This window comes from Canis lupus, chromosome 9, assembly GCF_011100685.1.
Source record: "Canis lupus familiaris isolate Mischka breed German Shepherd chromosome 9, alternate assembly UU_Cfam_GSD_1.0, whole genome shotgun sequence".
Taxonomy (NCBI): domain Eukaryota; kingdom Metazoa; phylum Chordata; class Mammalia; order Carnivora; family Canidae; genus Canis; species Canis lupus.
In genome coordinates this window covers 16,303,854-16,327,287 of record NC_049230.1, presented here as the reverse complement: position 1 = coordinate 16,327,287, position 23,434 = coordinate 16,303,854, and the positions used below count along the sequence as shown (strand labels likewise).

Here is a 23,434-nt window from a genome sequence, read left to right as displayed (position 1 = left end):
TAGATAAACTGAGCCACCCAGATGCCCCAAGATTCTTGACAATAGAGAACAACCTGAGGGTTGATGGAGGAAGGTGGGTGAGTAAAATGGGTGATGGGTATTAAGGAGAGCACTTGTGATGAACACTGGGTGTTGTATGTAAGTATGTATCACTGAATTCTACTCCAGAAACCAATATTGCACACTATGTTAACTACCTAAAATATAAATTTTAAAAATGAAAAAATAAATAAAGCAAGGAAGGGGGGTATAGGGAACTCTGGGAGCAGGGGAAGATAATCAAGAAAGGCCTTGCTGATAAAGGACATTTAAGCAAAAATATTAAAAGGTAGGGAGTGAGCCATGAATAATCTGAGGCAAGGGATCCCTGGGTGGCGCAGTGGTTTAGCGCCTGTCTTTGGCCCAGGGCGCGATCCTGGAGACCCGGGATCGAATCCCACGTCGGGCTCCCGGTGCATGGAGCCTGCTCCTCCCTCTGCCTGTGTCTCTGCCTCTCTCTCTCTGTGTGTGACTATCATAAATAAATAAAAAATTTAAAAAATAATAATAATCTGAGGCAAGAGCACTCCGTGTAGAGGGCAAAGCAAGTGTAAATGCCTTTTTATAAGAGCATGTTTACAGTATTTGAGAAAAGGCAAACTGGCCATTCTGGCTAGAACAGAGTGAACAAGGGCAATGGGGGACATAAGATCATAGAACTAGGAGACAGGGCTATCATGTTTAGTCACATAGTCTATGCAATGCACAATTGCAGGGTTGTGCAATAAGGTATCCCAATAAGGGCGTAATGCAGGTGCAACCAGTAAAGATCATATAAGTCTTGAAGGCTATTGTAAAGGTTGGATTTTTACCGAGTGACATAGGAAATTACTAGAGAATTTGAGCAAAGACATGATGTGATCTGACTTAGGTTTTGAAAGGATTATCCTGGCTTCTATGTGTAGGATAAACTTGACAGGTAGTGGACAAGGCAAGAGCAGAAGCAGGGAGACCTGAACAGCAGGTAGAGGTGGAGATAGTGGAAAGTAATTTGGTTACATTTATATTTTGAAGATGGAATCAACAATATTTCCTGCTAGATATATTCCCTGATGTATCCCAGGGCCTAGAACAAAATAGGCACTAATAAAATATTTACAGAATAAATGGATTGGATTAGATGTCAAATGCAAGAGAAGAGGATTGAGCATATTCCATATTAATCTTTATTAAGATTTTAATAAAATCTTTAAGAAAAAAGAATGAAATTGCTATTTCCTAACATGAAGAGATGAATGAATAGGTGACTGGATACATGGTGTTATATTTGTTGAGTTAGTAAATTCATTCAAATCCATATGGATACAAATATTATGAAAAGAAGAGCTATTAAAAATCAGAGCATTTAGTGGTTTTCAGAACATGGGTTAAGCAATTTAATATTAAAACTTGCTATAAAGTTGATGCGAAATTTTCTCATATTTGGGGGGGGCATTCAAAGATTTTATTTATTCATGAGGGACACAGAGAGAGAGGCAGAGACACAGGCAGAGGGAGAAGCAGGCCCCATGCAGGGAGCCTGATGTGGGACTTGATTCCAGGACTCCAGGATCACACCCTGGGCCGAAGGTAGGCACTAAACTGCTGAGCCACCTAGGGATCCCTGAAATTTTCTGATATTTTGGATTGATTCTCAAGAATAAACAAACAGGAGGAATATATTTTATATTTTCCCCTTATTGCCTTATAAGTATTATTCTTATAATCCCCCACACACCCTTGCACCGCATGCCTTGTTTGAATGGTATGGGGGCCAGGGTTTATTGCTGCTCCAAAAAAACCCATCCATGTATTTGTACATAAATTTTAAAATTATAACTATTGGTCTGAATGAGTGATAACTAAAGTCATATTGTGTAAAGGGGAGTAAGACTTTTAATTTCTGCAAATATTTCCGTTATCATTAATCTAGACTAGTCAGGAGGGAGCAAGAGAGGAATTGGGGCTCATCAGGATTAGGCCATCCCAGAGGATTTTGCCTACCCAGCCTACCAGAGTTGAGGGTAGGAAATAATATTTCCTTCATGCTGACATACCCTGATGATTTCTAGATCATAAAGATTAGGACAAGCCAAAGGGGAGGGAGTAATGATGAAGCACAATATCTCTGTCCAAAAAGGAAAGAACACCTTGCCTTTACCAAGTCATTCATTGAACACCTCCTATGATTCTGTCATAGAACACTGAGCTTCTGACCTCAAGGTGCTTACAGTCAGGGAAAGCAAAACAGCCAGGGAGAAAAAAGAGAAACTCTGCCTGTAAAGAAATTGGCCTACTGGGGCAGTATCTCTAACAGAGAGGTAGCTACTTTTTTATTATTCTGAAAAGTCCAGTTCCCATTAATCTGGTAAATGATAGAACTTGTAAAATGTTCGTCTCTTTAAGGCTCATATATCTTTGTCTGTACAAGATGGATCAGATATTATATATTAGGTTTTCAGAACTTACAAATTATAAATCACACTGAGACACAACATTTTGTCATGGAGTTTTTCTGCTTTAGCAAACAGTACTACATAGGAAGAAGCCTAATACCAGATATCCTGCCCCATCTAATATTCACTTCCTTTTTATTCCTTATAAGGTCAGAAGAGAATATGAGCCTAAATAACTATTAGAGTAATATGGTTGAATTAATTCCCATAGAAAACAGCTATATTCATTCAACATTCCTACTCAAATATCTTTAGGATTCCCCAGTGCTAATAAAGTGCAGACTGCCTTAGCTTAACAATGAAGATGTGTATATGTCTAAAAAAAACAAAAAAAAAAAAACAAAAAAAAAAACAGATTAAATGAATGACATGCATGGTATAAGAAACTAGAAAAATTAATAGGGACTATGGCAATCAGGAATCTTAATGATTTTAGCTAAAAGGTTGACACTTGTTCTGCTCTAGCCAATTACTGCTATACCAGAATGTGAGCCATTTTCTGATCTTTGGGTTTTTCATGCAAAGTCCTAAACTGATAACTCTATGTTTTCATTTATGAAATTTAAATTTTTTAAATGCTCTGTAAGGCAAATGAAACTTGTGTGAGATTCAGATTCACAATCTCTGCTTCTGTTTACCACCCAATCCAACATACCTAATCCTTTTTGCTTCCACTATCTCACTTAATGTAATCCTATCCTCTAATGTAGCTGAACTGTTTCTCATCTCCTAATTTTTATGATTATTCTACATGCTTTTGCTCTTTTTTCACTCTAAATTGCTCTTCCCTCAGTGCTACATGTTAAAAATTCTGCTTCTCCATACATATAAGACCCAAAGCAGTAAACTCTTAGAAGAAAACGTAGGAGAAAAGCTTCATGACAGTGGGTCTGGGAATGAGCCCTTGGATATGACACCAAAAGTAAAAATTTTTAAATTGGACTGCATAAAAATCTAAAACTACTGTGCATCAAAGAACACAATCAACAGAGTGAAAAGGCAACCTACAGAATGGAAGACAGTATTTGCAAATATTTCAAATAATAAAGGGTTAATATCTAAAATATGTAAAGAACTCCTACAACTCAACAATAACAACAGAAAAAAAAAGCGGGCAAAAGAACTGAAGAGACAGTTTTCCACAGAAGATATACAAATAGCCATTAAGTATATGAAAAGATACTCAGGGTGTCTGGGTGGCTCAGTCAGTTGAGCCGTCAGCTCTTTTTCTTTTTTTTTTTTTTTAAGATTTTATTTTATTTATTCATGAGAAACACAGAGAGAGGCAGAGACACAGGTAGAGGGAGAAGCAGGCTCCATGCAGGGAGCCAGATGTGGGACTGGATCCTGGGTCTCCAGGATCATGCCCTAGGCCTAAGGCAGCACTAAACCGCTGAGCCACCTGGGTTTCCTGAGCCATCAGCTCTTGATTTCAACTCAGGTCATGATCTCAGGGTCTTGGGATTGAGCCCCATGTCAGGCTTCATACTCAGCAGGAAGTCTGCTTGAGGATTCTCTCTCTCTTCCTGCCCCTCTGCCCCGTCCCTGCTCATGTGCTTGCTCTCTCAATAAAATAAAAAAATAAATCAAAAAAAAAGAAAAGATCCTTAACATTACTAATCACTAGGGAAATATAATTTAAAACCACAGTGAAAGATCCCTGGGTGGCGCAGCTGTTTGGCGCCTGCCTTTGGCCCAGGGCGCGATCCTGGAGACCCGGGATCGAATCCCACATCGGGCTCCCAGTGGGAGCCTGCTTCTCCCTCTGCCTGTGTCTCTGCCTCTCTCTCTCTCTCTCTTTCTCTCTGTGACTATCATGAATAAATAAAAATTAAAAAAAAATAAAAAATTAAACCACAGTGAGATATATCACCTCACGCCCATCAGGGTGGCTACTGTCAAAAAAAAAAAAAAAAAAAAAAAAAACAGAAAATGATCTAGAAAAATTAAAACCCTTGTGCACTTAGTGGAAGTGTAAAATGGTGGCAACCATGGAAAACAATATTTCTTTAAAAAACTGAAAATGGAATTACCATGTGATCCAGCAATTTACTGCTTGGTATATATCCAAAAGATTGAAAGCAAGGTCTCAAAGAGACATTTGTACACCAATGTGTCATAGCAACTTTATTCATAGTAGCCCAAAGGTGAAAGCAATCCAAGTGTCCTTTGGCAGATAAATGGATAAATAAAATGTGGTACATATAATTATTATTCAGGCTTAAAAAAGAAGGAAATTCTGACACATGCTACAACATGGATGAACCTTGAGGACATTATGCTAAGTGAAATAAGCCAGTCACAAAAAGACAAATACTGTGTGATTCCACTTAGATTTCTAAAGTCTAATTCATAGAAAATAGAATGGGATTAAGGGGAAGGGTAAATGGAATGCTATTATTTAATAATTTTAGAAGCTCATTTTTGCAAGATAAAAAAGTTCTGGAACTTGGTTGCACAACAGTGTGAATATACTTAACAATACTAAACTGTATGCTTGAAATGGTTAAGGTAGTAAATTTTATGTTTTTTTACCACAATTTAAAATAATAATATTAATATTAATATACTTCTCAACAATACTATCCAATAGGAACTGCCAGTATTTCCATTTTAATCCTGGTAGGCTCTAACAGAGTAGGTCCTTATTAAATACTTGTTTAATTAATTTATAAATTAAACCATCCCTTTCTTTCCCTTTGCATCACAAAGCAGAATAGGAGGCAATGTACTAAGTTCAGAAACACTAGGGAAATGTCAAATTATGCTCACAATAGGGATGTTTGGGTGGCTCAGCGGTTGAGAATCTGCCTTCTACTCAAGGTGTGATCCTGGGTCCCGGGATGGAGTCCCACATCGGGCTCCTTGCAAGGAGCCTGCTTCTCCCTCTGACTATGTTTCTGCCTCTCTCTCTGTGTCTCTCATGAATAAATAAACAAGATCTTTAAAAAAATTATTCTCATAATAAATAAACTCTGAGAGCAGAGATAGGAAGCCTATAAAACTGCAGCTACTAAGTGAGGCCTGAAACAATTTTGAGGACTGAAGCTAAACCTTGGGTGTCAAAGGTATCTATCTATGCTTGGCCCTGAGGAAGATTAAAAACATGCCCAATTCCTGTGCTAAATGATTTACAATGCCATGAGACATTTAAGACCTTGAATATTAAAGTTTCTAATTTTAGAAATATTTTAGATTTTTTTTAGAAATATTTTTCTATTAAAGTTTCTAAAGTTTCTAATTATACAGTAATAATTTGTAATTGCTTTTTAAAATTACTCCTTCCAATAATATTATAGTCTTCAACCCTATGAGAGTTTTTGTTTTGTCCTTCCTAAGCTTAAGCAATGAATGAAATGGTTCTTAATCACCATTCAATCAAGGCATTTAGGTAAAAATTTTCATTTGAACAACTTCAGCTCACTAATGTTTAACATGGAATACAAAATTTAAAAACAAAAAACTTCCCCTTCCCTGAAATCCCCACAATGTCAAAATGTTCTCATTCTGCAAATCACACCCACACATACCCCAGGGGTGCTAAGTAAACCACAGTGAAAACATGGTTGCTCTAAAGCTGGAAGGGGCTCGTAGGTCATTGTCACCTAGGCCTAAGCCTGAGAAGTGAATGAGGTCACAGTTGTATGATGGAACAAACCCCCTTATTGGATTCTTGATCTGATTGAAGCCCAGAGGTGGAAGGAAGCATGGCTTAAAAGTAGGCAAATATCTGGATTTTGTAGGAGTCTATGCTGAGTCTTTTTTTTTTAATCTATCATCTCTATGAGAGATTGAAGGTAGTTTTTTAAAGTAATGTTTATTTTGCACTATGAGGATGATTTCACAGCACCTTTCAAGTGCCTAAATTATTGAGCCTCTCCGGAGTTCCCATCTCTGTGGTAGGTTTCTAGAGTTTGAATACATGTAATGGGGTTGTTTAGAAATGACTGGCTTTCCAGGCTCTGAGATGAAGACTTGGGAAAATGGACCAAACTGTAACTAAACATTCAAAGACTTTTCTTTGTGGCTTCCTAGTAGTTATCTATTATTCCTAAATCAGCAATCCAGTGTTCTTGCCAGTGAACCACCTAATACAGTCTATACTTTGAAAATTGCAATTGGAGAGGTAAAACCAACAATAAAAGGGGGAAGCCCTACCAACCCAGCTTCTGATCTATAGGCCCTGATGCCCAAACTCTGCCTAAGTGGAAAGGCAGGACGAGGGAGGCTCTAGTGGTTAAAAGTCCATTTGGGAGGTTTTAGAGTGGCAAAACAGCATTGTATCCCACCTCCACTCCTACATTCAAGAAAGACCAATGCACTCCTAAGAATTGACAGGGCAGGGACAGACCTCCCAGAAGGAAATCCTGGGAAAATCTTAGTACCAGGCAGGTATCCAAGATATAAACAATTGGGTAAATATTTTAGAAATGCTGTCACATTTTATTCTCTGTCAATTATGACATGAAATTGTCTACTTATTTCAAAAATAAATTTTGTTTTTACTTAAAGTTACTTAAATAACTTTTCCACACACTTCCAGGATGCTTTATCTATGTCACACGGTACCATTTACTTTTATACATGATCAGAGTGACACTATTTGAAGGGGGAGACAACAGTAAGATATTTTGCTTAGAGATCTCAGGACAGTGAAGGGGTTCTTACACATGGCCTTCCAACTTTGCACATACATCTAACTTGAACATGTGCACATTTGCACATGTTCCTCAAGGCCCTGGACTTCAAACTCTAGGTCTTGAGCTAGAATAGTTGCTAAAGAAAATAGAGGAATTTGGGCAGCCCGGGTGGCTCAGCAGTTTAGCGCCACCTTCAGCCCAGGGTGTGATCCTGGAGACCTGGGATTGAGTCCCACGTCAGGCTCCCTGCATGGAGCCTGCTTCTCCCTCTGCCTGTGTCTCTGCCTCTCTCTCTCTCTCTCTCCCCTCTGTGTTTCTCATGAATAAATAAATAAAATCTTAAAAAAAAAGAAAAGAGAGGAATTCATCTGTGATTTGATCCTATTTGTATCTTCTGAATTCCAGACAGAGTTACTGGCCCCATGGCAGTTTCTGACATTAAATCAAAACTTAAGCTGAATCCTCTAACAAAAATACCCAGCTTCCATGGCAAGAGGTAAGTAATGAATGTCTTCAGGTGATAAATAGATTAAGGTAAAGAATTTTTTTTTTTAAAGATTTTACTTATTTAGAGAGCACGAGCAGGGAGAGAGGCAGAGGGAAAGAGAATCTCAAGCCAACTCTGTGCCAAGCACAGAGCCTGAGTTGGGGCCTGATCTCATGAACCTGAGATCAAGACCTGTACTGAAACCAAGAGTCAGACACCCAACCAACTAAGCTACCCAGGTACCCCACATAGATTAAGGTAAAGACCTATTAAGGTGATAACAAATTTTAAATACCCACAAGGCTATGGGGAAACAAATTAGAAGGCTCTTCAAGTACCCAAAGATAAATTTATTTATAAAACTAAGCATATGAAAAAAAAACTAAGCATATGAATTGAAGATAAAGTTTTTTTTTTTAAGATTTTATTTATTCATTCATGGGAGACACAGAGAGAGAGGCAGAGACACAGGCAGAGAGAGAAGCAGGCTCCCTGCAGGGAGCCCAATGTGGGACTCAATCCCAGGACTTCAGGGACTCCAATCCCATGCCCTGGGCTGAAGGCAGGTGCTCAACTGCTGAACCACCCAGGTATCCCAAAGATAAAGATTCTTTATGAAAAGAAAAAAATATATGTCCTTTTAGATTGGAGAAACAAAAAGTTCTCTTTCCTGTTCCCCTCAAATGAGAGAGAATTTTTGCGTAAGAGGACAGACTATCGTAGAGGGCTTAAGAAGTTGTCAGTAATACATTAAGATATTTTGAGTGCCAGTTTAACAGAGAATAAAGTTAGAGGATCAGAAAGAAGACCTAATCCCTTAAGCAAGTCAGTCCAGAGAAAGGGTCTGTAGCTCAACCATGGCCAGAAAAATGAAATCTGGGTAAATTGGCTGTGACTAACCTTACGCTAAAATTGGGAAGGGAGATATGTCTGTGACATTAAAAATAGCTTTTTTCGGGGTAGCCTGGGTGGCTTAGCGGTTTAGCGCCGCCTTCAGCCCAGGGCATGATCCTGGAGACCCAGGATCGAATCCCATGTCAGGCTCCCTGCATGCAGCCTGCTTCTCCCTCTGCCTGTATCTCTGCCTCTCTCTGTGTCTCTCATGAATAAATAAATCAAATCTTTAAAAAAATAAAAATAGCTTTTTTCTTAGTCTGATAATTACAAATTCCAGTAAACTGTAGCCACAAATGACCAAAAGAAAGAGCTTGGTCTATATTTTATCACAGCATAAGAAGAAAAGCCTCTCTTCTCTCTCAAACCATCCACTTTCTGTGCCATTTTGAGAGTATTTCTCCTACTGTCCTTGACTATGCCACTGCTACAGAAGTAGATTATTGACCTTTTTAGAGGCACGTGAGTAAGACAACCTTAAAGCTGCCAGATCCCTTGATCTCGTTGTTCCCTTACTCTGAATTACAAGCTGTCTCTTGAACTAGTGACATCCTTGTCATGGAAAGTAGTCAAGCACAGACTCGATAATACCACACGTAGAGGGAATTCCTCCATGAGATGAGAGGCCAGACTGGGCTCATTCCAAATCTAAGGTACTTCAAACCTTTGAAACATTATAAAATAAAAAGACTTTCCCATGCATGAGCCAAGGTAAGATTTGAAATTCTGCAAAGAGTATCCTTTAAAAAAAAAAAAGATTTTATTTATTCATAAGAGACACAGAGAGAGAGAGAGGCAGAGACACAGGCAGAGGGAGAAGCAGGCTCCATGAAGGGAGCCTGACGTGGGACTCGATCCTGGGACTCCAGGATCATGCGCTAGGCTGAAGGCAGGCACTAAACTGCTGAGCCACTCAGGCATCCCAAGAGTATCCCTTTTTTTATGTAACTAATAAAAACACACTGCCTGGCCTTCTACTTTCCTCTTGCTTCTTGAGAAATCCATATTTCTCCATCTACTGCATCTTTTATATCATGCAAAAGAAATTCATTTCTATTTAGAAACACAACAAATATAAAATGCCGTATCTGAGTAAGGGCCAACTTAAGTTTTCAGAAGTCCGAACAGATAATAGAACAGAAATATCAGAAGAAGAAATCAGTGTTATTAAAGCAGAGAAAATTAAAGGTAAAATTCCACACCTAAAAAGTTAGAAATGGTACATTTTGAGACCTTATCACTTCCTTTTTTCCCAGGTGCCTCTTTGAAAATGAGTTGAGGGGGGCACCTGGGTGCCTCAGTGGTTGAGCATCTGCCTTTGGCTCAGGTTGTGATCCCAAAGACCGGGGATAAAGTCCCACATGGGGCTTCCCTCAAGGAGCCTGCTTCTCCCCCTACCTATGTCTCTGCCTCTCTCTGTATCTCTCATGAATAAATAAATAAAATTTAAAAAAAAAAGAAAGAAAAAATTAGTTGAACCTACTGGAGACTGTAGAAGATACTAAATTCATAAACCATAACTTTTTAAATTTACCCATGCTTAGTATTTCTTCCCCTTTTACTTTTTTAACTGCTTCCTGTAGAAATAAAAACCAAGAGATTCCATATTAAAACTTTAAGCTTAGAAAAAAAATTTAAAAATAAAACTTTTAGCTTAGGATCAAAGCTAAACGTATTTTAAGTAAAATTAATTTATAAAATCATGATTATTTAAATCTACTTTTAAATAACTGTATTATAAGCAAACCCAGTTTTAGGTAATATATTTTTATGTTCCTAAATTAATAACCTCCTGCAGATCTATACAAACTATCTGCAAATATTAATATGTTTTCTCTCTTTCCAGATTTTATTTTTCTGAGAAAATGAAAAGTCACCCAAGGTTCCAAACTTTCTAGAAGCACTCTCTGCATCAGATGATAGATAGAAAGTTAGAAAGGAAAAAAAAAAAAAAAAGAAAGTTAGAAAGGTAGATAGATAGATAGATAGATAGATAGTTGATACACATAGAGATAATGTATAGCTATACTACCTCTATTTTATATGCTGGTAAAAATACAATTTGGCAGTTAAAGTCATAAAATAACTACAGTTACAAAGCTTTCAGTATAAAGATATTCACCATAAGATTATTTATACCATTTAAAAATTTAAAACATGGGGATCCCTGGGTGGCTCAGCGGTTTGGCGCCTGCCTTTGGCCCAGGGCGCGATCCTGGGGTCCCGGGATGGAGTCCCGCATTGGGCTCCCAGCATGGAGCCTGCTTCTCCCTCCTCCTGTGTCTCTCTCTCTCTCTCTATGTCTATCATAAATAAATAAATAAATAAATAAATAAATAAATAAATAAATAAATCTTAAAAAATAAATAAAATAAAAATTTAAAGCAACTTATATTTCTAGCAATAGGAATAGTGTAGGGCTTATATCCTTGAGCTTTGGAGTCAGATAAACCTGAATTTGAATCCCAGGACTTTCACCTATTATCTGCGCAATTTGGAACAAGTTATTTAATCCCTCTGAGCCTCAGTTTCCACTTTTGTAAAATGAAGAAAATCAGATTTTTTAAGGGTATAAGGGCAACGCAGGGATAGGGCAAATATGGACCTCAGCAGCCAGCATTTTTTCACTGCCCGTCCTGTAACTATTGGCGAGTGACAGTAACAGGTCCCTTAGGAGGTACACTGTGATGCTTACAGTCATTCCAGTCAACAAAAACTGATAAATGGAACTAATATTTGCTGGTTTCATATATGTATTAAATCTTTTCATGTCTTTTGTCAGGTATAAAGATTTACCAGAATCTCTCCCCTGCCAATTACAACACAAAGAAAAGAGGCTGAATACTTCACAAATTCAAGGTAATGAAAATCAGCCCTCAAATGAAAGCATAAACAATGACCCCTTGATAAATCTGATCATTTTCTTCTCTAAGAGAGATCTGTGATTTCAAGAGTTTTCTGTAGTACTCTGCTATTTGAGAGCAAAAGTTCTAATTCAGTGCCTAATTTGTGGGAAGGAAGGGGGATTACTTTTAAACAAACATCTTCCTTGGATTTGGACAGTCCTAGACAAATATTTTTATTCAATTAAGAACTTGTGGGTGTACAAAAGAAAAAAATGCAAAGTCAAATGGAAATCAAGTAATGGGGCAGTATAAATAGCTATACTGGCTATAGTTTATTAATCCAAACAGCAAATATTTATTTAAAGCCCATATTATACTAAGCATAGGAAACATAACAAGTAAAAAATCAGACATGGTCACTGTCACTGCCCTGATAGGAATTCTTTCAGGGAACCCAGACCATTAAACCATGAATTTTAGACTGAAACATTTAAATCACAATATGACACAAGTTATGAGGAAGTATAAAGTATTTGGGGAACATGAAAGATAGTCTCCTGACTTAGTATTGGTCAGATAAGAGAGGAGTCCTAGAGAAAGCTGGATAATGAGTAGGAAGCAAATAGTGCAAGGGAAGTATTCTGGACAGAAAGAGTGGAATCTGCAAAGGCCCAAAGGAAAGGGAAGGCATGACTCCTTAGAAAAAAGAAAAGAAAGAAAATAAATAAATAAAGTTAATCATGGCTGTTTTTGGTTCTGAGAAGGCTAATGCTTTACTCCTCCAAACTTGGAACCAATTGAAAACAAAACAGAAATCAAAGAATCACGTTTACTGCTGGGAAAGCTGGCTTAAAAACAAGAGATTGTCAAAATCAGAATTGCATTTTTCATTGTAAAACTGAGCTAAATGCCTTAATAATAACTATTTATAGCCTTCTAAAAGTTTAAGGTTTCTATCGTGCATTAATATACATTGGTGCTTGTATTAAGGGTTCCCAGGATCTATTTTTTAAGATTTTATTTATTTTATTTGAGAGAGAGAGAGAGCATAAAAGCAGGGGAAGGGACAGAGGGAGAGAATTTCAAGCAGACTCCACAGTCCATGCTAAGGCAGGGCTCAATCCCATGACCTGAACCAAAGAGATCTTAACCTGAGATCATGACCTGAACCAACCAAGAGTTGGACACACAACCAACTGATTCCCCAGGCGTCCCCCAAGGATCTATTTTAATCAGGTATTTTCAGACATACAGACACAGATATGACTGTTAAAGAGAAAGAAGTGTTTTATACTCATAGATCCCTAGAAGTAAGAGACACAGCACACCATGAAGGGCTGCACAGGGGCAGCACCAGAGTCACTCAGGAGGCAAGGAGTAGGTAAGAATGGGCAAGAGCCTTCCTTACATGTGGTTTCTGCAGGAAGGAACAGGTTCTAAACATCATCTATATGCTGACAATTCTCAAATGTGTATGTCCAACCAGAGCCTCTCTCCCCAGCTCCAGGCTCATTTCTGACTGCCTCCTCAACACTTCCAATTGTATGTCTAGTAGACATCTCAAAATCAACATGTCTAAAACTGAACTCCTGATGTGTTCCTCATACTCTCTTTTCTATTGTAGCTAAATATATATAACATAAAAATTATAATTTTAACCATTTTCAAGTGTATATGTACAGGTCAACACATTAAATATATTTGTATGTTCTATAGCAATCACCACATCCACCTCCAGACATTTTCATCTTCCCAAACTGAACCTTCACACCCACTAAGCAATAACTCCCTATTCTTCCTTCACCTCAGCCTTTTACTCTTAAAATATGCTCTACCCATAGCCTTCCCCATCTCCTTTGACTGTTCTGGAAAAAGTTTTGGAGACATCCTTGACACTTCTGTCTCAGCCTACTGATCAGTCCACCAGGAAACCTCATGGGCTCTCCCTTTATTATTTTTTTTAAATTATTGGAAGCTTCTTTTTTTTAAGATTTTATTTATTCATGAGAGACATACACAGAGAGAGAGGCAGAGACACAGGCAGAAGCAGGTTCCATGCAGGAAGCCCGACGTGGGACCCAATCCCACCCCGTCTCCAGGATCATGCCCTGGGCTGAATGCGGCGCTAAACTGCTGAGCCCCCCAGGCTGCCCTGGCTCTCCCTTTAAAATATATCTAGAAGCAGCCAATTTGTACCACCTCTGCTACAACCCTGATCTGAGATACATTGTTGTTCACCCACAACAGCCCCCTGATGCTCCATACTTCTACCCAAACGTAATGACACCTAGAGTGATCTTGCTAAAACATAAGTCAGGGAGCGGTAAGGGGAGGACTGACCTGAGGGACTTTGAAAATGGTGTTTTGACTACAAACTCTAACACAAAACACAAAGGAACTATACATAAACAACGTACTCTAGCCAGTACAGTTGTTTCTCATAGGGGTATAGCTTAAAAATTCTACAATTGTTATACTTACATACTAGGATGGAATAACTCAGGAAATGGACGGTGGGCGGTGGGAGCCAGGATTCTCATTGTTGGAGTGGGAAGGTGTGAAGTTACAGAGAAACTGGGTGAGAAGGCTAAAGTGAACCAGCAGTACTGGGTTAGATTTGAGACATCAGTGTGAACACCTGTGAACTCATGTTTAGCTTCATAGGAATACACACAAGTAAATCAAGAAATAAATATGTGTATCAGCATTCATACACATATTTCCTAGCTCTGTCTGTTGAAAGGACTTAAGCACTAACACCCCCACAGCAACAAGCATACCCACCACCCAGAAATTTAAATGCCCTTTTCCTATAAAAGAAGCAGAGTTGCTTGGATAAATGGTTGATTCTAGTGCCTGGGTAGGGAATATACAAGACAAACCTGCAACATCTTACAATGACAAAGTAAGGAAGTTCTCAAAAAACAAAAGGATGGGATCCCTGGGTGGCTCAGCGGTTTAGTGCCTGCCTTTGGCCCCGGGCGTGATCCTGGAGTCCTGGGATCGGTTCCCATCGGGTTCCCTGCATGGAGCCTGCTTCTCCCTCTCTGCCTGTGTCTCTGCCTCTCTCTCTCTCTCTCTCTCTCTCTCTCTCTCTGTCTCTCATGAATAAATAAAATCTTAAAAAAAAAAAAAGGACACAGGAGCTTTTCAAAGGGATGCAGAGGCCAACCTCAAAGGGGGTTCACAGTGGTTAAGGCTGGAGCAATTTGGGCAACAAAAATAAAATAGTATTGGATTATAACTAAAAGTATAAAATAAATACCTGCAAGTCACTCCTGACAGAATGGAGACTGAATTTTTTAATGGAAAAGAGATAATCTCTCTTACAAAAGAATTCCAGGGGATCCCTGAGTGGCTCAGCGGTTCAGCACCTGCCTTTGGCCCAGGGTGTGATCCTGGAGTCCCAGGATCGAGTCCCACGTCGGGCTTCTGGCATGGAGCCTGCTTCTCCCTCTGCCTGTGTCTCTGCCTCTCTCTCTCTCTCTCTCTCTCATGAATAAATAAATAAATAAAATCTTAAAAAAATAAACAAAAGAATTCCAAATAATGAATGTAGATATTACCTCCTCCAGGAGGTAGAACTTAGATCTCCTGTCCCCAGCTCTCGGTCCCTTGAGTCTGGACTTCCTTTAGTGACTTACTCCAAAGAGTAAAATATGAAAAGGAGGGAAGTAATTTTATAGTGGAAGACCCCAACAGACACTCCCTCAGCCAAGGAATCAAGATAAATATCAGTGATAAGTCATATTGATAATACATAACCTTAATATACTGATGAGAATAGCACTTCACTTTGGTCTTCTTTCTAAAAATCCCTCATCTCAAGCAAACCATGAGAAAAACATTAGAAAACCCCAAACTGAGGGACTTCCACAAAATACCTGAACAATATTCCTCAAAACTGTTAAGGTCTTCCAAAACAAGGAAAGCCTGAGAAGCTGTTACAGAAAAGGGGCTAAAAAGATAAAACAACTAAATGTAATATCCTGGAAAAGAAAAATGGCCTTAGGGAAAAACTAAAGAAATCTGATTAATATCTAAAGTTTAGTTAATAGGGGCAGCCCTGGTGGCTCAGCGGTTTAGTGCCTGCCTTTGGCCCAGAGCCTGATCCTGGAGACCTGGGATCGAGTCCCATGTCGGGCTCCCTGCATGGAGCCTGCTTCTCCCTCTGCCTCTCTCTTTCTCTCTCTCTGTCTCTCATGAATAAATAAATAAAATATTAAAAAAAAAAAGTTTAGTTAATAGCACTAAACCACTGTTGGCTTCTTAGATGTGACAAATTGAATCAGAGTACTCTAAGATGCTAACATTAGGGGAAACTGGGTGAGGGATCTACAGGAATTCTCTGGGCTATCTTTGCAATTATATCTAAAACCAATCCAAAAATAAAATTTGCAACTATATCTAAAACCAATCTAAAATAAAATAAAAAATAAATAAAATTGTAAAAACGTTACTGTGCATGCACACACACGCACACACACAAACACACACACACATCTTTCTGACCTCTCCAACTCCTCTCCTGTTGCTCACTCTGCTCCAGCCACACTAGCCTTTTGCTGTCCCTGGAACATATCAGGCCCATTCCCCTTTGTGCCTTTGCTCTTGCTCTTCCCTCTGTCTGGTCCTCTCTTCTCCCAGATATCCACTCCCTCACCCCCATCAAGTCTTTGCTCAGATCTCACCTATTTAATACAAGCAACTTACCCCTCAACCCCTGGAACCGCCAAGCCCCTCGACCTGCATTATTTTTTCTTTTTTCCAGAGCACTTAACATCTTCTAACCTTCTTTTTAAAAAGATTTTATTTTTTCATGAGAGACACACAGAGAGAGAGAGAGAGAGAGGCAGAGACATAGGCAAAGGAAGAAGCAGGCTCCATGCAGGGAGCCCGATGTGGGACTCAATCCCAGGACTCCAGGATCACACCCTGAGCCAAAGGCAGATGCTCAACCACTGAGCCACCCAGGCGTCACCATCTTCTAACCTTCTAACGTGCTATCCAACTTACCTATTCATTTCATTTATAGAAGGGCAGAGATCTCTGTCTGTTTAGGGCACTAATGTACCCTAAGCACCTGAAGCAGCACCTGGCACATTAGGGCACTAATGTACCCTAAGCACCTGAAGCAGCACCTGGCACATTAGGGCACTAATGTACCCTAAGCACCTGAAGCAGCACCTGGCACATGCCTACTGACATGCTAGAAATACTGGGAGAAATTAGAAACAAGTTAGAGATGACTCCAGCCCTAGAGAAGCCTTCCTTCAACCAAGGGAGAAAAATGTTACCTACTCACACAATTTTAAGGCAGGTATCATTATATCTCCACAAGATGAATCACTCTCATACATACAGATGCTAACACTTGAATGTGATATGAAATAAGTTTTATTCTGGTGCCATTTGAGATATACTTTATTCTGGGTTAATTTCTTCATTCACTAATTTTAGAAAATACATGTCTAACTTTGGTTCCATTTAATGCCCTGAGTATGTCTTTGAAAAAAACTTTTGAATCTATTCAACACATTCACATACATATAATTTGGGTCCATTTTGGTGCCTCCATTTTCTGTTGCTGCCACAACAAATTGCTACAAACTTAGCAACTTAAAACAACACAAATTCATTATCTCACAGTTCTGTGGGCCAGAAGTCCAGCTCGGCTAGTTCCCCTTTTCTGGGTCTTGCAAGGTCAGAATGAAGGAGCTGGCCAGCCTGATTTCTTATCAAGAGGCTCTGAAGAAAAATCTGCTTTCAAGCTTATTCAGGTTCTTGGCGGAACCTAGTTCCTTGTAATTCTAGGGCTGAAGTGCCACTTCCTTACTGGCTATCAGCCAAGAGACTCTCTCACTCCTTAAGGCTCTGGCTCTCTGTGTGTCACATCACTGTGCCCCTTCCATCTTCAAGCCAGCAACAGAGTCCAGTCCTTCTCACATCTCTCTTGCTTCTAGCTGCCTAAGGGACCCTGTGATTAGATTGGGCCCACTCAGTAATCCAGGATGATTTATCTTAATTATATCTGCAAAGTCCCTTTTGTCCTATAAGTAATACATTCACAGGTTCCAAGAATTAAGGTGTGGACAGCTTTCAAAGGCCATTTTAGCAATATATTTGGTTTTCCACCAAGTAGTTTATTCTAGTTCAAATCTCTTGGAAGGATGCTGTCCTTTATATGAGATATCTATTAAGGGGTGCCTGGGTGGCTCAGTTGTTTAAGTGTCTGCCTTTGGCTGAGGTCATGATCCTCAGAGTCCTGGGATAGAGCCCTATATGGGGCTCCCTGCTCATGGGGGAGCCTGTTCTCCCTCTCCCTCTGGCCCCCTGCTAACGCACACACATGCACACTCTCTCTCTTTCAAATAAATAAATAAAATCTTTTTTTAAAAATGTCTGTTGGGATCCCTGGGTGGTGCAGCGGTTTAGCGCCTGCCTTTGGCCCAGGGCGTGATCCTGGAGACCCGGGATCGAATCCCACATCAGGCTCCCGGTGCATGGAGCCTGCTTCTCTCTCTGCCTGTGTCTCTGCCTCTCTGCCTCTCTGCCTCTCTCTCTCTCTCTCTCTCTCTGTGTGTGTGACTATCATAAATAAATAAAAATTTAAAAAATAAAAAATAAATAAAAATAAAAATGTCTGTTAAGTACGCATTTTTCTCTCAATACTTTTCCAGAACATGATCTCCAGTCAACCATATAGTCTGTCCTAGTTACCAGAATATGTACTTATTCTTGAATAACTGCCTAACTTAATTACATTTCCTCAGCCTTCCAAGATGCCTACAACTTCTTTAACAAGGATAAAACTGGCTGTATTGATTTACATGGAATGATGTGCACTTTAGCTAAGTTGGGAATGAATCTAACCAAGCGTGATGTCTATAATGAATTAAGGTGTGCTGATATTGATCGTGAGTATTTGACTTATGATTATTTTTCTCATAAAAGGTTTTTATAAACATATTTTTTCTTTCATAAGAAATCTCATTTATTATCAAAGGTACATATATGTGTTTCCCTTTGAGGGTATCAGTAAGGTATATGTACAAGTCACAAAATCAAAGTAATGCAGAAAAAATCAAAGTAATGCTACAAAATGGACTATTCTTTGAAAAACCCTGTGTGGAAACTAAAAGTGACTGTCACATTCATATTAAATTCAGATTACCTGTCATGACGTACATTTCCAAGGGTGCGTTGAAATAACAGATATAAAGGCATTGAGAATTTCAAAACTGACATGTTACCAAGAAACTCTAAGCCCCTTGTTTCCGTTTGAATCATATAGTACAAATTTTCCTTCGATCCTTAGATGCCACCTAAATTATATTTTTATTTTTTTAAAGATTTTATTTATTTACTCATGAGACACAGAGAGAGAGAGAGAGAGAGAGAGGCAGAGGGAGAAGCAGGCCCCATGCAGGGAACCCGACATGGGACTTGATCCTGGGACTCCAGGATCACACCCTGGGCTGAAGGCAGGCACCAAACTGCTGAGCCACCCAGGGATCCCTTGTTTATATTTTTAAAGCTTTGAGATACTTCCTTTGAATATACTGACTAAAAAAAAAAAAAAAAAAAAAAAAAAAATGAATATACTGACTAGTGATTACAGCCCAAGCTGATATGTTGTATGGAATATATATTCAGTGCATTATCTCCTTTCACCTCTCCCCACCAAACTACCAGTGCCTCATTAAAGTAGCATAAGTTCCACCTATGAATCAATGTCACCAGTTAATTAAGGTGTCACTTGTTTCTACTAACTCTGCCCAATTTTCCTGTTCTTGCATCAAAACACACACACATGCCTCTAATAGCACTAGCCTATACATTAGAGGAGAGTGGGTACAATTTTGGGGTGTTATAATAATAGAAACATCAGGGGATCCCTGGGTGGCTCAGCGGTTTAGTGCCTGCCTTCAGCCCAGGGTGTGATCCTGAAGTCCCAGGATCGAGTCCTGCATCAGGCTCCCTGCATGGAGCCTGCTTCTCCCTGTGCCTATATCTCTGCCTCTCTCTGTGTGTGTCTCTCATGAATAAATAAATAAAATCTTTAAAAAAAAAAAAAAGAAATAATCAGAGGTGGGTATGGTGTGGGAAAGCTGGAATGGATTCCTTGAAAAAATGGCAAGTCTCTAGGAAAGGAGTGAGTAGATAGGACTGCAGGGGCTGAAACCCCCTAGTTTGACGTTTATACTCCCACCATTGCTTCTGGTGGCTGTGGGTCATTCAAATTCTGGTGCTAAAACCACTTCAAGACCAATTCTCCCCTGAGCAAGTCTCCAGCTTTTTTTTTTTTTTTAAGATTTTATTTATTCATTCATTCATGAGAGACACAGAGAGAGAGGCAGAGATATAAGCAGAGGGAGAGGCAGGCTCCCTGCAGGGAGCCCTATACGGAACTCCATCCCAGGACCCCAGGATCACTCCCTGAGCCAAAGGCAGACAGACGCTCAACCACTGAGCCACCCAGGCATCCTGCAAGTCTCCAGCTTTAACATGCTGTCTGATTTTAACTATTGAATAGTCCAAGGTGTTTTTATTTTTTCTTTAATATATAATTTGATTACTGAAATGCATCTTATGTCCTTGTTCTGAGCCTTAGATTTCTGTTGCAGGAGATGGGAAGGTGAATTTCTCAGACTTTATAAAGGTGCTAACAGATAAGAAACTCTTCCTTAAAGCTGTGGGTAAGTAGAGATATTACTGAACAGATGGTGGTTGGGTGGCTGCAATTCACTGCATAGTAACCATTATTCATTTAGGCCTCAGATCAGGAGACAAGTGAGGAAGGCATATTCTGGGATGAGATTTACTGTCTTACTGCTTCTCCAAAACAATATTTGCTAAGCAAATTGATACAAGTTTAGAATTCTAACTTAAATGTGTCAAGTCCTTCTGCAGGAGACACTGCTTTTTGCCCTCCAATGCAAACACTTAGAATAGTGTAGAAAAATTCAGTCACCTTTTATAATATTCTTTACCAAATGCATGTGCCACTTTGGGAGGTACTCTCTTTACAAATGATTTTTTTTTTTTTTTTTTAGAAAAAGAAAAATGCTCTCTCTCATGCAAATTTGGGGTATAGACCATTCACTATTCCAAAAATATCCTCCTTATCCTGATGAAGTCCGCCCTCAGTACAAGGACTGGAGAGTCAGCTGGAGGTTAAAGAGCATATTCTCACACAAGGTCATAAATGAGGTGGAGGTGTCCTTAACATACTGTTATTAGTCCTCTGAGGATTTGTTTATGAGTTTAACAGTCTGCATGGGAAAACTAACTACAATTTGTGTCATGTTTTCTAGGATAAATATATTCCAAATTCCAAATACTGTATATGGTTTTGAAAATACATTCATTCATAGGCAGTGAACTGTCCTTAAAAGAGGCAGAAGCTACTGCTTCAAGTACTACTGTAATAATGAGGGTTTGCCTGCAAGCCTGAGATATGTTTATCAGCAATTCCTTTACCCAGAAGAACAAGACAATAGTCCTTAATGCATAAGTCGTGTTTATGTTAAATGTATTAACTTATAAGTCAATATTTATTTAGAAGTCATGGAACTAAAGTATTTTTTAATGATTAATCAGTCTATTCAGTAATCAAAATGACCTTTCTACCAAATGAAATGGATTTTGAATGTTTTTCTATAATTTTCTAGTACCTGGATTAGTATTAATATTGTAAATAAAATAAAAAGACTGTAAAAGGCTTATTACTTCTTTGGATAGATATTTTTTCAGAAGGCATTTTGAATTTTTTCCCCTTCATAGTTCCAGAAAAGGAGAAATGTTTAGATTTAGCTGGCAACCCAGGGATCCTGTTGTTTGAAATACTATCAAAGCTTGTAGAGACTTCAGCTTTACCAAGAAAGGCTATAATGGAAATAGTAAGGTAAGTGGCAAAGAAGGATAAAATCAGCCTTCATAGAAGCACTTATGAAGATATTTACAAAGCAGTCACATCTGATTAACATCCTAGTCCACAGGGTATGCTCCAAAACAAAGGAGAAGGGGTCTGTGGCAATGCTCACATGCCACATGAGACCTATTCCTTCATCCCCACTCTACTAACTCCGAAATCACAAGATGGACCTCAGACCATCTCAGGGCCTACTGAAGGCATAAGATGGCCAAAAAAGTTCAGACTCTCCTACCCTAGGCTATAGAATCCAAGAAGAGTAAGACTTTTCCAGGGATGACTTTGGGTGGCCTTGGAAATCTAGTTTGGAAGATGTTCCCATTCATGCTGGAACTACCAGGGGCTCCCAAGAGATCTTTTGACTCTGGATTAATGTAGAGCGATTCCAGACCTCCCAAAGTAGCCTTTGGATTGTAGCTGAGCCAGAACTGGACTTGCAAATAGAGGATGAGGAAACATTCTCACACCCAAATGTGCTTTATTCCAGTAAATACCACTAAAGATAAATTTCCTCAATCTATTTTCATCATTGTATTATAGATATTTAATATTGCTGTTATCAGTCCTTTTAGCTCATACTCTTTCAAAGCATCCTGCTTTCCCTCTTAGACTTAAAAATACAGAATGTTTTCAGAATCTTCAATGGGTAATCTCTCTATGCTATCCTATATCTGTCAGATATAGAATCAAAGGGTACATAAAATTCTACTCTTTATTCCGATTCAAAGGCATTTATTAAATGCCTGCTATTGGTACACAAATTTGGCACATTGCTTAACTTCTCAGCCTTGGTTTCCTCACCTATAAAATGGAAACAACAATAATAATACCTACCTTACAATAATAAAACTAAAAATACCTACTTTATAGGACAGTTGTGGGGATATGTGATAATGCAGGTGAAGTGGTTCAATAAATATTCCTAGAGCTCAATAAATATTATTATTTTGTGGAGGTAGCTAGAATAGTCATAGAACATATATATTATTTATTTTAATCCTCACCTCCTTAATGGATACTATTATCCTCATTTTAAAATGAAAAACCTGAAGTACAGGTAGTTAAGTAACTTGCCCAAGGAGCAATGGTGCCTGGATTTTAGCACAGTCTAATTCTAGAACCCATGCTCTTATCCATTCCCCTAGACTGCCTTTCACATCCAGTAGTGCTCAGGAAATCTTAGCTAGTGTTTTTATTATGACAAAGATTTTGGCTGTTACTTATCATAAACCTGGTTTCTAAGGAAATCAAGTGTTTAATACATAGCATTTGCATGTAAGGAACTTAAAATATAAATTGAGAGAAAAGCCATAAGTATGTAGATAACTAAATATGCAGATGTGAAGTGACACAAAATATAACACATAATTAATTGTCAAATGAGTGGCAAAGAATCATTCATTCCTGAGAAAGCTGATCTTGAGTTGGTTAATCCTAGATTTTTATAGGTATGCCCATAGTTGATTATAGCATTTATTGAGCATAGCATGCTGAGTGTGCACTTTACATGCATTAGCTTTTTTGTGGATTACTGTCTCCTCCCCACCTCCATGACTTGCCCACTCCACCATCTATTCTCAGCACGCCCTCTGCCTACCTGATGTCTTGACACATACAGCAACAAATGGTCCTTTTTTCTTTTTTTTTTTTTTTACAAATGATCCTTTTAAAACATTATCAGATCATGTTGCTTCTCTGCTCAAAACCTTCAAAACTCTCCATTCCCCTCAGAGTACAAGCCTCACACTCTACATGACTTACTGGCCCTCTAGATTATCTGCACTCACCTCTGAACTCTTTGACTTCATCTCCTGTTACTCTGTTCAACCCATGCTGGCCTCCTTGCTGTTCCTCAAATAGACCAGACATGCTCCCACCTCCAGGCTTTTGCACTTGCTGATCCCCCTATCTGGAATGCTCTTTGCCCAGATATCCACATGAGTCACTATCTCCCCACCTCCAGGTCTTTGTTCAAATACTGTCATATAGTAGGGACTTCTCTGTCCCCCCATCTAAAATTCAGCCCTCCTACCACTCCCTGTCTCCCTTTCTCTTTTTTTCACACTATCACCTTCTAGTATAGTATATAATTTACTTATTTATTTTGTTATGTATTTTCTCATGCTGCTCTCCATGAGAACAGGGATTATTTTTGTCTG

At 38.9% G+C, this 23,434-nt stretch overlaps 1 protein-coding gene across 11 annotated transcripts in view; it reads left to right on the top strand.

The window, feature by feature from the left end:
- EFCAB3 (EF-hand calcium binding domain 3) overlaps positions 1-23,434 on the top strand; it is a 76,088-nt gene that overhangs the window by 37,871 nt on the left and 14,783 nt on the right. For 9 of the 11 annotated variants that reach the window (XM_038546960.1, XM_038546962.1, XM_038546959.1 and 6 more), the window contains 5 exons: positions 7,520-7,610; positions 11,278-11,354; positions 18,115-18,258; positions 19,969-20,040; positions 21,128-21,248. In XM_038546960.1, coding sequence (XP_038402888.1) covers positions 7,520-7,610; positions 11,278-11,354; positions 18,115-18,258; positions 19,969-20,040; positions 21,128-21,248 — 505 coding nt within the window. Of the gene's footprint in view, positions 1-6,129; positions 6,374-7,519; positions 7,611-11,277; positions 11,355-18,114; positions 18,259-19,968; positions 20,041-21,127; positions 21,249-23,434 lie in introns of those variants that run through there. The other 2 variants (XM_038546967.1, XM_038546966.1) reach the window with 2 other exon arrangements.